The sequence below is a fragment of the Oncorhynchus tshawytscha genome, linkage group LG06, assembly GCF_018296145.1.
Source record: "Oncorhynchus tshawytscha isolate Ot180627B linkage group LG06, Otsh_v2.0, whole genome shotgun sequence".
Classification (NCBI taxonomy): domain Eukaryota; kingdom Metazoa; phylum Chordata; class Actinopteri; order Salmoniformes; family Salmonidae; genus Oncorhynchus; species Oncorhynchus tshawytscha.
The window spans coordinates 29,612,225-29,625,930 of record NC_056434.1 but is presented as its reverse complement, the minus strand read 5'-3'; the positions used below and the strand labels follow the sequence as shown (position 1 = coordinate 29,625,930).

General features: G+C 42.0%; 1 protein-coding gene across 3 annotated transcripts; it reads right to left on the bottom strand.

Moving 5' to 3' along the window:
• Positions 1 to 1,024: 1,024 nt before the first annotated feature.
• Positions 1,025 to 11,324, bottom strand: lysmd4 (LysM, putative peptidoglycan-binding, domain containing 4). 3 transcript variants are annotated; one of them, XM_024423551.2, is made up of 4 exons: positions 11,164 to 11,324; positions 8,345 to 8,426; positions 7,674 to 7,952; positions 1,025 to 1,845 (listed from the first exon to the last, which is right to left on the bottom strand). In XM_024423551.2, exons 3-4 carry the CDS (start codon positions 7,938 to 7,940, stop codon positions 1,264 to 1,266), a joined length of 849 nt encoding a protein of 282 aa, XP_024279319.1. In that variant the 5' UTR covers positions 7,941 to 7,952; positions 8,345 to 8,426; positions 11,164 to 11,324; the 3' UTR covers positions 1,025 to 1,263. The 3 variants fall into 3 exon arrangements, with proteins under 3 accessions (XP_024279319.1, XP_024279318.1, XP_024279320.1); XM_024423550.2 differs by lacking the exon at positions 8,345 to 8,426; XM_024423552.2 differs by lacking the exon at positions 8,345 to 8,426 and having other exon boundaries at positions 7,674 to 7,949.
• Between the last annotated feature and the right edge of the window lie 2,382 nt (positions 11,325 to 13,706).

The following is a 13,706-nucleotide window of genomic DNA, read 5'->3' as shown; positions in this document are numbered from 1 at the left end:
CAGGCCATGGAAGAACTGGCCTTTCAACTTCCAGGAATTGTGTACAGATCCTTGCGGCATGGGGCCGTGCACTGTGCTGAAAGATGATGTGATGACGGCTAATAAATGGCACGACAATGGGCCTCAGCATCTCGTCACGGTATCGCTGCATTCAAATTGCCATCGGAAAATGCAATTGTGTTTGTTGTCCGTAGCTTATGCCTGCCCATACCCTAACCCCACCATGGTGCACTCTGCTTATTACATTGACATCAGCAAACCGCTCGCCCACATGACTCCATACATTTGGTCTGCGGATGAGAAGCCGGTTGGACGTACTGGCAAATTCTCTAAACCAAAGTTGGAGGTGGCTTTGGTAGAGAAATTAACATTAAATAATGGTGGACATTCCTGCAGTCAGCATACCAATTGCACATTCCCTTAACTTCTGTGGCATTGTGTTGTGTGACAAAACTGCACATTTTAGTGGCCTTTTGTCCCCAGCACAAGGTGCACTTGTGTAATGATCATGCTGTTTAATCAGCTTCTTGAGTTGCCACACCTGTCACGTGGATGGATTATCTTGGCATAGGTGAAATGCTCACTAACAAACTTTCAGAGAAAAGCTTTTTGTGCGTATGGAACATTTCTGGGATCTTTTATCTCACACACTTTACATGTTGCGTTTATTTTTGTTCAGTGTATGTTCAGGAGTAGAAATTTGCTTAACAAGTCACAATAAGTTGCATAAACTCGATGTGTGCAATAGTGTTTAACACTTTTTTTTTTTAAAATGACTACCTCATCGCTGTACCCCACACATACAAGTGTCTGTATGGTCCCTCAGTCGAGCATTGAATTTCAGACAGATTCTGTCACACACACGGGAGGTTTTCCAATGCCTCGCAAAGAAAACAAACACCTCTATAAAATGGCACTACATTTGGACATGAAGACTAACAAACACACATATTTTACAATCGGTTCAGAATGTTTAAGCAAGTCCGAAACTGAATATCCATATTCAATTGCAGTTGTAAGGTTGTCACACAGCAAACGTGTTAAAATGTTTTCAAAATAATTAGCATAAAGAAGAAAGAACCGTTGACTGGATAAGTCAGACATCTAATAAGGCACACATCTGAAACCATGAAGTCCAATGTCTGTGATAAAACACTTACAGAAATCCATACTACAACTTCAATCTTTTGTAAAGAAATGTTACACAACAACACTTCTTTGATGACCTTTAAGCAGAACACTGGTTTGGTTCTTAAAGTGACGTTAAGCATGAAGTCCATAGACGTTCTTTCCCTGAACTATGTGTTTGGTTCGTTCAGACTGAGGGACCTTTTCCTGGCTGCTAAAAGTGTTCCTAGGGCTTTCTGTGCTGAGGCCTGTCCCTGAGCTGTTTGAGGTCGCTACAGCAGCAGGCACTCCAGTGTCTTGTGTTTTGATATAAACAACATAAAAGACAGGCAGGATAATGCCTATAAGGAGCATGGCCACCACAGCGTTCCACCACTGGATGCCCCAGTCTGCTCCATAGCTGGTCAAGCGCTGGCCTCTGTAGCCCAAATTTTGTGGCCGCCCGGCGGCCTCTAAAAAGACCTCATTCTGTGCATCTGTGGTTTGAATCAGTCTCTCGATGTCATGATCCACTTCCTTGAGGAAGTCAGTGTATTCCTGTAAATGTGGTCTACCAGATGAGCTGGCTGTAGGTCTGTCCTGTGGTGTGGATGAATTTGAGGTTCTGTGTTCTGTGTTAGTCAATAAGCTGTGTTTCTTCACAGGGATTTTGATTGATTTCAATGCAAACATATCCTGTTCCTGAATCAGGTTGTTCACCCTCTTTATGTCGGCCACCTGTTGAGAGGAAGAAGAGAGTCAATATTGGCATAATGTGATCACATATTATCAGTAGCCTATGCAGACACATACAGGTAACTCAAAATAAAGAAAACACGAGTACATGAGGGAAACATATTTTGAAAGAAGTTGCTTCTACAGATGTGGTTCATGAATTAAGCAATTAACATACCATCATGCTTAGGGTCATGTATAAAATGCCCAGTTGCCCATTATTTTGGCTTCCAGGGCTAGAAGAGATTTCAATGACTTTGAAAGTAGGAGCATAGGGGGCTTAAAGGGTGTGTGTGTGTGGTCCCCGATTCAAATGTTAAAGATAGAAGTGCATCAGTCCACGGAATCAGTCCACGGACCCCGAACCAAACGTAGCATGCATTGAATCACCGGTTCACATTTTTTTTGGGGGGGCTCATATTACATTATTTTTACTTTCCAAAAACAGGCCTACCTCATCTTTTGTCAACTGATGCATCCTCTCCTTCAGGGTCAAACTGCATATAATGGTGTTGACGTTGAGCTTACAAGTCATTTTGCATGCCGAACAACCCCAGGCAATATCAGTAGCCTACTCAAACTGAGCACTGTGCCCAGCTTCGAGCGCTTACCAAGGCAATGTAGGCTTGCGTGAGGTTAAGCATTATTAGTCGAGTGCCAACTAAGGATATTAACGGTTAGCCGGTCATGCTTATCAGTCTATAGGTTAATTTGCATAATTTCATGGAATTAAAATTGGTTTAAGAATTTAACAAATCTCAGTCATGAAACAGGAACAGTGTCTTGGTCGAACGTAAATATTATTTTGACGTTTGTTAACAAGTTAATGGGGTTTGGTTAGTCTGCAACAATTGATAGGTTGTCACTAGGGATGCAAATGTCTATGTAATTTATTGTTAACTATATGCTGTTGAAAATGGTGTTTTACTGAAATAAAAGTAAGCTACTGGAGACAACTCTTCTGGCGATACCTGCTGAACAGGGCTTACAATAGATTTATTTTGATTGTTCCAGTTCATCATCAGAAATAGTTTTGCTTTAAACAATCAGTGTATATGCCTATTTTTAGATATGAAATTATCAGCACTACCCTGTATAACAAGTACAGCAATCCATTTTGTGAGGTGAAGTGCATGGCCAAAACGAGAGGAAATCACTAAAAACTTCAGAACCGTAAAAACCATTCTGAGATGGTTTGAAATCTAAAGTTGTGCTATAATATGCTGTTCATCGACTACAGCTCAGCATTTAACGCCATAGTACCCTCCAAACTCGTCATTAAGTCCCTGGGTCTCGACCCCACCCTGTGATACTGGGTCCTGGACTGCCTGACGGGCATGCACGCCTCCAACTCAATCATCAAGTTTGCAGACGACATTACAGTGGTCGGCTTGATTACCAACAACGACGAGACGGCCTACAGGGAGGAGGTGAGGGCCCTCGGAGTGTGGTGTCAGGAAAATAACCTCACACTCAATGTCAATAAAACAAAGGAGATGATCGTGGACTTCTGGAAACAGCAGAGGGAGCACCCCCCTATCCACATCGACGGGACAGTAGTGGAGAAGGTGGAAAGTTAAGTTCCTCGGCGTACACATCACAGACAAACTGAAATGGTCCACCCACACAGACAGCGTCGCGAAGGCGGCACAGTAGTGCCTCTTCAACCTCAGGAGGCTGAAGAAATTTGGCTTGTCAACCAAAAACACTCAAACTTTTACAGATGCACAATCGAAAGCATCTTGTCGGGCTGTATCACCGCCTGGTACGGCAACTGCTCCGCCCACAACCGTAAGGCTCTCCAGAGGGTAGTGAGTAGAGGTCGACCGATTTACAAGTTTTCATAACAATCGGAAATCTGTAATTTTGGACGCCGATTGACAATGTTTTTTTTTTTATACCTTTATTTAACTAGGCAAGTCGGTTAAGAACAAATTCTTATTTTCAATGACGGTTTAGGTGGGTTAACTGCCTTGTTCAGGGGCAGAACGACAGATTTTTATCTTGTCAGCTCAGGGATTCAATCTTGCAACCTTACGGTTAACTAGTCCAACGCTCTAACCACCTGCCTCACGAGGAGCCCGCCTGTTACGCGAATGCAGTAAGAAGCCAAGGTAAGTTGCTAGCTAGCATTAAACTTAATCAATCATAATCACTAGTTATAACTACACATGGTTGATGATATTACAAGTTTATCTAGCGTGTCCTGTGTTGTATATAATTGATGCAGTGCACATTCGTGAAAAGGGACTGTCGTTGCTCCAACGTGTACCTAACCATAAACACCAATGCCTTTCTTAAAATCTATACACAGAAGTATATATTTTTAAACCTGCATATTTAGCTAAAAGAAATCCAGGCTAGCAGGCAATATTAACCAGGTGAAATTGTGTCACTTCTCGTGCGTTCATTGCACGCAGAGTCAGGGTATATGCAACAGTTTGGGCCACCTGGCTCATTGCGAACTAATTTGCCAGAATTTGACATAATTATGACATAATATTGAAGGTTGTGCAATGTAACAGGAATATTTAGACTGATGGATGCCACCCGTTAAATAAAATACAGAACGGTTCCGTATTTCACTGACAGAATAAACGTCTTGTTTTCGAGATGATAGTTTCCGGATTCAACCATATTAATGACCTAAGGCTCGCATTTCTGTGTGTTATTATGTTATAATTAAGTCTATGATTTGATAGAGCAGTCGGACTGAGCAATGGTAGGCACCAGCAGGCTCATAAGCATTCATTCAAACAGCGCTTTCGTGCGTTTTGCCAGCAGCTCTGCTGTTTATGACTTCAAGCCTATCAACTCCCGAGATTAGGCTGGTGTAACGATGTGGTGTGAAATGGCTTGCTAGTTAGCAGGGTGCGCGCTAATAGCGTTTCAAACGTCACTCGCTCTGAGACTTGGAGTAGTTGTTCCCCTTGCTCTGCATGGATGGGTAACGCTGCTTCGAGGGTGGCTGTTGTCGTTGTGTTCCTGGTTCGAGCTCAGGTATGAGCGAGGAGAGGTACAGAAGCTATACTGTTACACTGGCAATACTAAAGTGCCTATAAGAACATCCAATAGTCAAAGGTATATGAGTATGATTTTAAATTACTTAAAAATCATACAATGTGATTTTCAGGATTTTTGTTTTCGATTCCGTCTTTCACAGTTGAAGTGTACCTATGATAAAATTTAGACCTCTACATGCTTTGTAAGTAGGAAAACCTGCAAAATCGGCAGTGTATCAAATACTTGTTCTCCCCACTGTATATACTGTACTCTATACCATCTACTGCATCTTGCCTTTGCAGTTCGGCCATCGCTCATTCATATATTGTTATGTACATATTCTTATTCATTCCTTTACACTTGTGTGTATATGGTAGTTGTTTTGGAATTGTTAGATTAGATTACTTGTTAGATATTACTGCATGGTCATTAGCATAAGCATTGCGCAACATTCGCATTAACATCTGCTAACCATGTGTATGTGACAAATAACATTTGATTTGATAGAGCACTATAGGCTATTCAAATGTCATAGCTCATTTGTAAAAATATTGATACATTACTAGAGCTAACACTTAATCTGCCTACATAGTACATACACATACAGTATATCACAAAAGTGAGTGCACCCCTCACATTATGTAAATATTTGAGTATATCTTTTCAGGTGACAACACTGAAGAAATGACACTTTGCTACAATGTAAAGTAGTGAGTGTGCAGCTTGTATAACAGTGTAAATTTGCTGTCCCCTCAAAATAACTCAACACACAGCCATTAATGTCTAAACCGCTGGCAACAAAAGTGAGTACACCCCTAAGTGAAAATGTCCAAATTGGGCCCAAAGTGTCAATATTGTGTGTGGCCACCATCATTTTCCAGCACAGCCTTAACCCTCTTGGGCATAGAGTTCACTAGAGCTTCACAGGTTGCAACTGGAGTCCTCTTCCACTCCTCCATGACGACATCACGGAGCTGGTGGATGTTAGAGACCTTGCACTCCTCCACCTTCCGTTTAAGGATGCCCCACAGATGCTCAATAGGGTTTAGGTCTGGAGACATGCTTGGCCAGTCCATCACCTTTACCCTCAGCTTCTTTAGCAAGGTAGTGGTCGTCTTGGAGGCGTGTTTGGGGTCGTTATCATGTTGGAATACTGCCATGCGGCCCAGTCTCCAAAGGGAGGGGATCATGCTCTGCTTCAGTATGTCACAGTACATGTTGGCATTCATGGTTCCCTCAATGAACTGTAGCTCCCCAGTGCTGGCAGCACTCATGCAGCCCCAGACCATGACACTCCCACCACCATGCTTGACTGTAGGCAAGACACACTTGTCTTTGTACTCCTCACCTGATTGCCGCCACACACGCTTCAAACCATCTGAACCAAATAAGTTTATCTTGGTCTCATCAGACCACAGGACATGGTTCCAGTAATCCATGTCCTTAGTCTGCTTGTCTTCAGGAAACTGTTTGTGGGCTTTCTTGTGCATCATCTTTAGAAGAGGCTTCCTTTCTGGGACGACAGCCATGCAGACCAATTTTATGCAGTGTATGGCGTATGGTTTGAGCACTGACAGGCTTACCCCCCCACCTTTCAACCTCTGCAGCAATGCTGGCAGCACTCATACGTCTATTTCCCAAAGACAACCTCAGGATATGACGCTGAGCACGTGCACTCAACTTCTTTGGTCGACCATGGCGAGGCCTGTTCTGAGTGGAACCTGTCCAGTTAAACCGCTGTATGGTCTTGGCCACCGTGCTGCAGCTCAGTTTCAGGGTCTTGGCAATCTTCTTATAGCCCAGGCCATCTTTATGTAGAGCAACAATTCTTTTTTTAAGATCCTTAAAGTTCTTTGCCATGAGGTGCCATGTTGAACTTCCAGTGACCAGTCAGTATGAGGGAGTGTGAGAGCGATGACAACAAATTTAACACACCTGCTCCCCATTCATACCCGAGACCTTGTAACACTAACGAGTCACATGACACCGGGGAGGGAAAATGGCTAATTGGGCCCAATTTTGTTGCCAGCGGTTTAGACATTAATGGCTGTGTGTTGAGTTATTTTGAGGGGACAGCAACTTTACACTGTTATACAAGTTGTACACTCACTACTTTACATTGTAGCAAGATGTCATTTCTTCAGTGTTGTCACATGAAAAGATATACTCAAACATTTACAAAAATGTGAGGGGTGTACTCACTTTTGTGATATACTGTACATAATTTACATTCATACACACTGATCCAGCTCAGAGGCCTAGCTCATGAACTCCATCAGCAGAAGACTTGAATTTACAATGGAAAATATGTATATATGCAAACGTTAATGCATCGAATCGATTCGTTCTCTAATCTAACCAAATTGCATCGAATTGTTTCAAGCTAAAACGTTTCGTTCCTTTATTGTAGCCAATGTATCTACATAGATACATATTGAATTGTCTTGAAAGGGAAAGATGCACATCACTATTGTGTGCCTCTCAGTCATAAAATCTCAACCCAATTGAAAACTTATGGGAGATTCAGGAGCAGCACCTGACACCGCATTTTCCACCACCACCATCAAAACACCAGATTATAGAATTTTCTGTGGAAGAATGGTGTTGCATCCCTCCAATAGAGTTCTAGACACTTGTAGAATCTTTTCCAAGGCACATTGAAGCTGTTCTGGCAACTCGTGGTGGCCCAATTCCCTATTAAGACACTTTATGCTGGTGTTTCCTTTATTTTGGCAGTTACCTATATGTACAGTGTCTGACATTAAGTGTACTGTACAGTACACTATGTACAGTTTGCTGACAGCAAATACATGGGCTCAAGGACTTACCTTGCAGCCATATTGCAGAGCAAGTTTGTTGAGGTTGTCCCCAACCAATACATCCCTCTCTAGCAGCATGAGGCTGCCCAGTCTGTCCTGGTCCGGCTCCTGCCGCCCCCGGGGCCTAAGCGCCATCACATTGAACTCTTCTTCCTCTGAAGAGCCTGCAGAGTCAGTTGGCTGGCCGTTCCTGAACATGTACACCTGGCCATCTACACTAGCATGGACATCCACTGGGGCCTGGAAGGCCCGGGGAACAAGGTCTCCTCTCCGCATCACAACTAGCTACTTTAGGTGGAAAGAAGACACAAAATTATCAAGTGTGATAAGGGTTTTATAATAAGTAGCTTGCTATGTAAACTGAATACAAAAATACCTCGGAGACGGTCTGTGCACTAGCTATAGAAACAATCACAAGTACATTGTTTGAACAGTAAGTTGCCAAACTTTAATTCCCTTATTTTTTATATTCTTCATTAGCTCAACTGACATCAACGTTACAGGAATGAGTTTACCTTTACCAAAGCCACTTATAACCTCTCTAAATTGAGAGCTACCTATGCCTTTACTCAGCTAGTCTCTTAGACACTGTGTTACGCAAGATATGTGACAACAATATTTCCATACTTGACGTTACATGGCAGCTTATACAAAATGCTTCCATAGATTCTTCAACTAACCTGCTCTTGGCGATACCTTTTTCGTTCTTGATTCAGGAAAAAGGTTATCCTTTAAAATGTCAGTGTCCAGTTGCATGTGGTTCTACAAAAACAGAAAACTCAGAAAGATATTAAATCCATGTTTTGTACCACGTGAGGAGCTTCCTCGCCATCTTAGCTGCCGCACATCTAGCATTTCCTAACATCTTTTCAGGAACTAGTCGTTTCCATGAGACGCAGCAACATGAAGATGACAGCACGTCACATTGCGACCACTCCAAAAAACCTTTTTGTTTTCATTTTTTATTTAGTACAAAAAGTTGTCACCTAATGTCATGTCTTTTTGTCCCTTTAAAAAACTTTTTTGGAGTGCTGCCATTTCCCAGTGTTTCTTGAACTTGGGATTTAATTTGAAGTTAATGTCATATGGCAGAGTACCCAGCTATTAAAATGAGGCCGCGCCCATGTTACCCACTCAACTCAAAGATATTAAATCCACGTGTTCTCTGGTTTTTGTAGAACCACCTGCAACTGGACACTGACATATTAGATAACACTTTTCCCCGAATCAAGAACAAAGAAAATATCTCCAAGAGCAGGTTAATTAAAAAATATATGGTGGTGTTTTGTATAAGCTACCCTGTAAAGTTAAGTGTGGAAACATTGCTAGCTAGTTATCGCATAACCCATTCATAGACGCTAACTGCTTTAGTGTCCTTTGATGACGCATCTTCCGTTGAATTCCACCTTGTAGTGCAGTCTTGTTTAGGCCTCAGCTCAGGCATCCACATCTGGCGTTGTGTAGACTTTTTTCAGCACCTACTGTGCTCCTGTGGAAGCATTCCACAGCTGCTTTCACTTTGTCCACAGTGGACTTCATCAACTTTAGAGCATCTCTTACAATCAGGTTGATTGTGTGGGCAAGACATGGATGATGGGTCCATTTTAACATTTTCATGGCTTTGGTTATGTTAGCTGCATTGTCGTTAACACAACAGACTACTTTTCCATCGACTTGTCATTCTCTGGCCCCTCAACAGTTCCTCTGCCAAGTTATCTGAGGTGTCTGTCACTGAACTCAAAGCAGTCCAGAAGACAGACATTGAAAAATCTTCAATGAAGTGACATGGTGGTGGTCACCCTTGATGTCCAGCAGTCAGTGGTAAGGCTAACTGCAGTAGCTTTTTGGACTCTTTCCCGCACTGAATCCTGTGTGCTCTTGTACAGTCGTGGAATAAGTGACTTTGAAAGGGTTTTCCTGCTGGTAATTGCATACATTGGATTTAGAGTACTGCTACAATTTCTAAAACCTCTATCCTCCACAAACGAAAATGGCTGGAAATCGGTGGCAATCATTTTAGCCAATGCAATATCAATTTGGCCTTGTTTTGCTACAGACATAGACTTTGGCATAAAGTGGTCCATAGAAGACTGCATTGCTGTGGGTCGCGGAGTAGGCCTACTTGACTGTCTGGATACATCTCCACGTGTGGAGGTGCTGGATCCACCACTATCACTAGCAGGCCCGCTAGCTTCACAGTTGGGTGCACAGTTCACATATGCCGGTGTAGGTTGTGCATAGAACCGGCTTTATATGGGATTTTGTTTTGGCAAATTCTACACTGTGCTCTAACATTGTCTACATTATTAAAATGCATCCAAATGCTACTGTGCTTCAGACAAATTTTCCAGCTGTTGTTTTCACAGCTGTCCTTCCTCTCTTTACTCGGCTGCTAAGTGTGTGACTGAGTGAGTTGGCTTGGCCCTCCCTCACGCATCTTTGGTTGACACTGTCTGATTGACAGGAACAACAGGTGAGAAGTGTGAGAAGACAGCCAGAACGAATGTGTGTACGCTTGAGCATTGGGCAATTTTATTATTATTTTAAAAGTTATTTGAATTAGTTAATTATATTCATATCAATTGTTTTATATGTTTATAAATAGATTCGGCTCTTCTGATATGCGAGCCGGCTCCCAAAGTTCACCTACAAGAGCCGACTCGTTCGCGAACGACCCATCACTAATAACTGGAGAGGAAGTGTAGTTCGTCAACTGGATGGACACACAGCTTGTGGATTTGTGCAAAACAACTAAAGTAAGTATCTTTACTTGAAAAACATTTTGCTGACATGACAGATAAGCGGCACATCAGCACATGTTTCGAAAACAATAATTAGACGTTTCTAAACCTTGAAACACAACACACATTGTAGTTCACATCGAGCCAACCGTGGGCGAATGTAACCGCTAAAAACTATTAAGGGTTTTCGAGAGCTGGCTAGTTATCACATTCCAATGTACATAGTCAGACCATGCGAAGTTGCATACATGCAACAGACAGTCCTGAAACTAGTCTAGATGTGTTATGAATTAGCTGAGAAATCTCAACTCCAGGTAGATACATAACTACCTGGAGTTGAGATGTGTCAGCTAGCTTCTGTACCTACTAGTTATACATGTGACTAGCTAACGTTAGCAGCAGGTCAGACATTAAGTTTCATAAAAACTATGACAATCGCTTGCAAGCTACTATACATACTATCAAAACGAAAACAGATTAACAAAATAACCAGCAAGTTACGTGGCGACTGGTACGTAGCTAGTAACCGCTAGCTGTTTAAGTTAGCTAACAGGCCGAATATATTATGGCCTTGCACACTTAACGTTACTTGCTTCACTCATGGACTGTGGACGTGACATTCTAGTAAGCCTAAATTACCTAACACATTACAGTAGCTAGCTTGAACCAAATGTTTATCAATCAATCAAAAAAATGTACAAAAAACGTTTATTCATTTCAAATCAGATTGGCTAATAAAATTTGAGCTTGTAACTCACCTTAAAAGTAACTCGTCCAGTTTTCCCATAGTGTCAAATCCCCCGCAACTCTCACTTTTTACAGAGCTGCAAAGACGGGACTCTCCTTTCAGTTTTGGAAAATCCAGTCTAAGGCATAGTTTTTCTTCTTCGTGTAGTTTTCCGGCAGACTAAATTCTTTGGTCGTTTTTCTTCTTCGATGAGATTTAATGGCGGGTGGCATCCAATAAATGTTGAATTACCGCCACCTATTAGAATGGAGTACAACTCCCTTATACTTTGCTTGAATTTTTTAAAATTAACTACAATCTAAAACTACACTCACAAAAAAAAAATATATATATATATATATAACAGCCTTGAAATAGTGGAGTATAGTGTTTATTTTATATATATATATATATATATATATATAAACACTATACTCCACAATTTAGTCCTACTTCAGGCCAACAGCTTTGAAAGGATGGGACACCACCACTCAAAACACCCTGTAACTCTGACGTCAGGTCTAGCACACCCAAACACCTCTCTGCACCTGCCACCACAACATCAATTTTCTGCAACTTATGTTCCATCCCTATAGTACAGTTGATCACCATTGCTATAAATATAAAAAATTCAATCTTACTGAAACATATATCACTTGTTGGTTTATCACTCTGTACTGGTACAGATCTACTACTCACACCACTCCTCTTAGGATCCCTCCCCCTTGACCCATCTTCCTCTACTATCTTCACTGCCTCAGCATATGACAACTTCTGCACTACTCGAACCCTGGAAACCTCAACCTGCCTCTCTTGCACCAGACATTTCTGATCCCCAGCCCCAACCCCTACAATTAACACATACCACTACTTTCCCCAATGCTACACATTCCTTTGTCTCATGCCCTTTTGCACATTTCTCACACCTAGGAACCTCCCTCCTACACACTGCTTGCAACATGCCCATAAGCTTGACACGTGTAACGACGTAATGTATTTGGCATAAAAGCTCATACAGCATAAGTTATACATCTTAACATCACGTTGTCGGGGCAAAGTCAACATCAAAACTCAAAACAACAGACAATGACTTCTGTTTCACCACTCATGCCACCCTGTCTGAATCACACCAAACAATGAGCATCACAAACACCTGGAATCTTCACCTTTAGCTTTCACATTTACCACTACCCGAGTAATCACTCCTTTCAATGGCACCTTTTCTCGAGAGTAAAAATATTCACATCTCTTGCCCCCATTCATTTAACGTGGAGCAGCTGCTCCATCTGACCAGCAGAAACACAAACAATTATCACAAGACCACTTCTGTTTACCCTCACCAATTCCATAGCACCCAATTCTGTTTTCACCCATCCTGAAACCACAAATGAATCAGCCAAAAGGCAAGGGTCCACTTTTTCCAAAAACTTCAAGCCTACTGTCACAGACTCATCTTTATCCTGACCCTCGGTGCAAGCCTCAGGCTCTGAGAACTTCACCACACCTACCACCTCCAATGCTTCACCCTCATAAACTTCCATTTCTCCTCTGGTCTTCAGCTCACACTGCTTACACTTTCTACCATTCTTCTTTTAACAAACTATTTCCCTTTTCCTGCCATTTTTAACCAACTCAAGCAGGCCAGGTCATCTGCTACAGCACTCCATCACTCTCCTTCTTGATCAAATAGCCCTTACACAGCCTGAGGATGTGTTTTGGGTCATTGTCCTGTTGAAAAACAATGATAAACCCACTAAGCACAAACCAGATGGGATGGCGTATCGCTGCAGAATGCTGTGGCAGCCATGCTGGTTAAATGTGCGAGCTTCATTGTGGGAACCACACATGCGGAAATCATCCGTTCACCTACTCCGGGTCTCACAAAGACACAGAGGTTGGAACTAAAAATCTCACATTTAGACTCATCAGACCAAAGAACTGATTTCCACTGGTCTAATGTCCATTGCTTGTGTTTCTTGGCCCAAGAAAGTATCTTCTTCTTATTGGTGTCCTGTAATAGTGGATTCTTTGCAGCAATTTAACCATGAAGGCCTGATTCACGCAGTCTCCTCTGAACAGATGATGATGAGATGTGTCTGTTACTTGAACTCTGAAGCATTTATTTGGGGTGCAATTTCTGAGGCTGGTAACTCTAATGAACTTATCCTCTGCAGCAGATGTAACTCTGGGTCTTCCTTTCCTGTTGCGGTCCTCATGAGATCCAGTTTCATCATAGCACTTTATGGTTTTTGCGACTGCACTTGAAAAAACTTTCAAAGTTCTTGAATTTTTCTGCATTGACTGACCTTCATGTCTTAAGTAATGATGTACTGTCATTTCTCTTTGCTTATTTGAGCTGTTCTTGCCATAATATGGTCATTACCAAATCAAATGATCTTCTATATACCACCCCTACCTTGTCACAACACAACTGATTGGCTCAAATGCATTAAGAAGGGAATTAATTCCGCAAATGAACTTTTAACAAGGCACAACTGTTAATTGAAATGCATTCCAGGTGACTACCTCATGCAGCTGGTTGACAGAATGCCAAGAGTGTGCAAAGCTGTCATC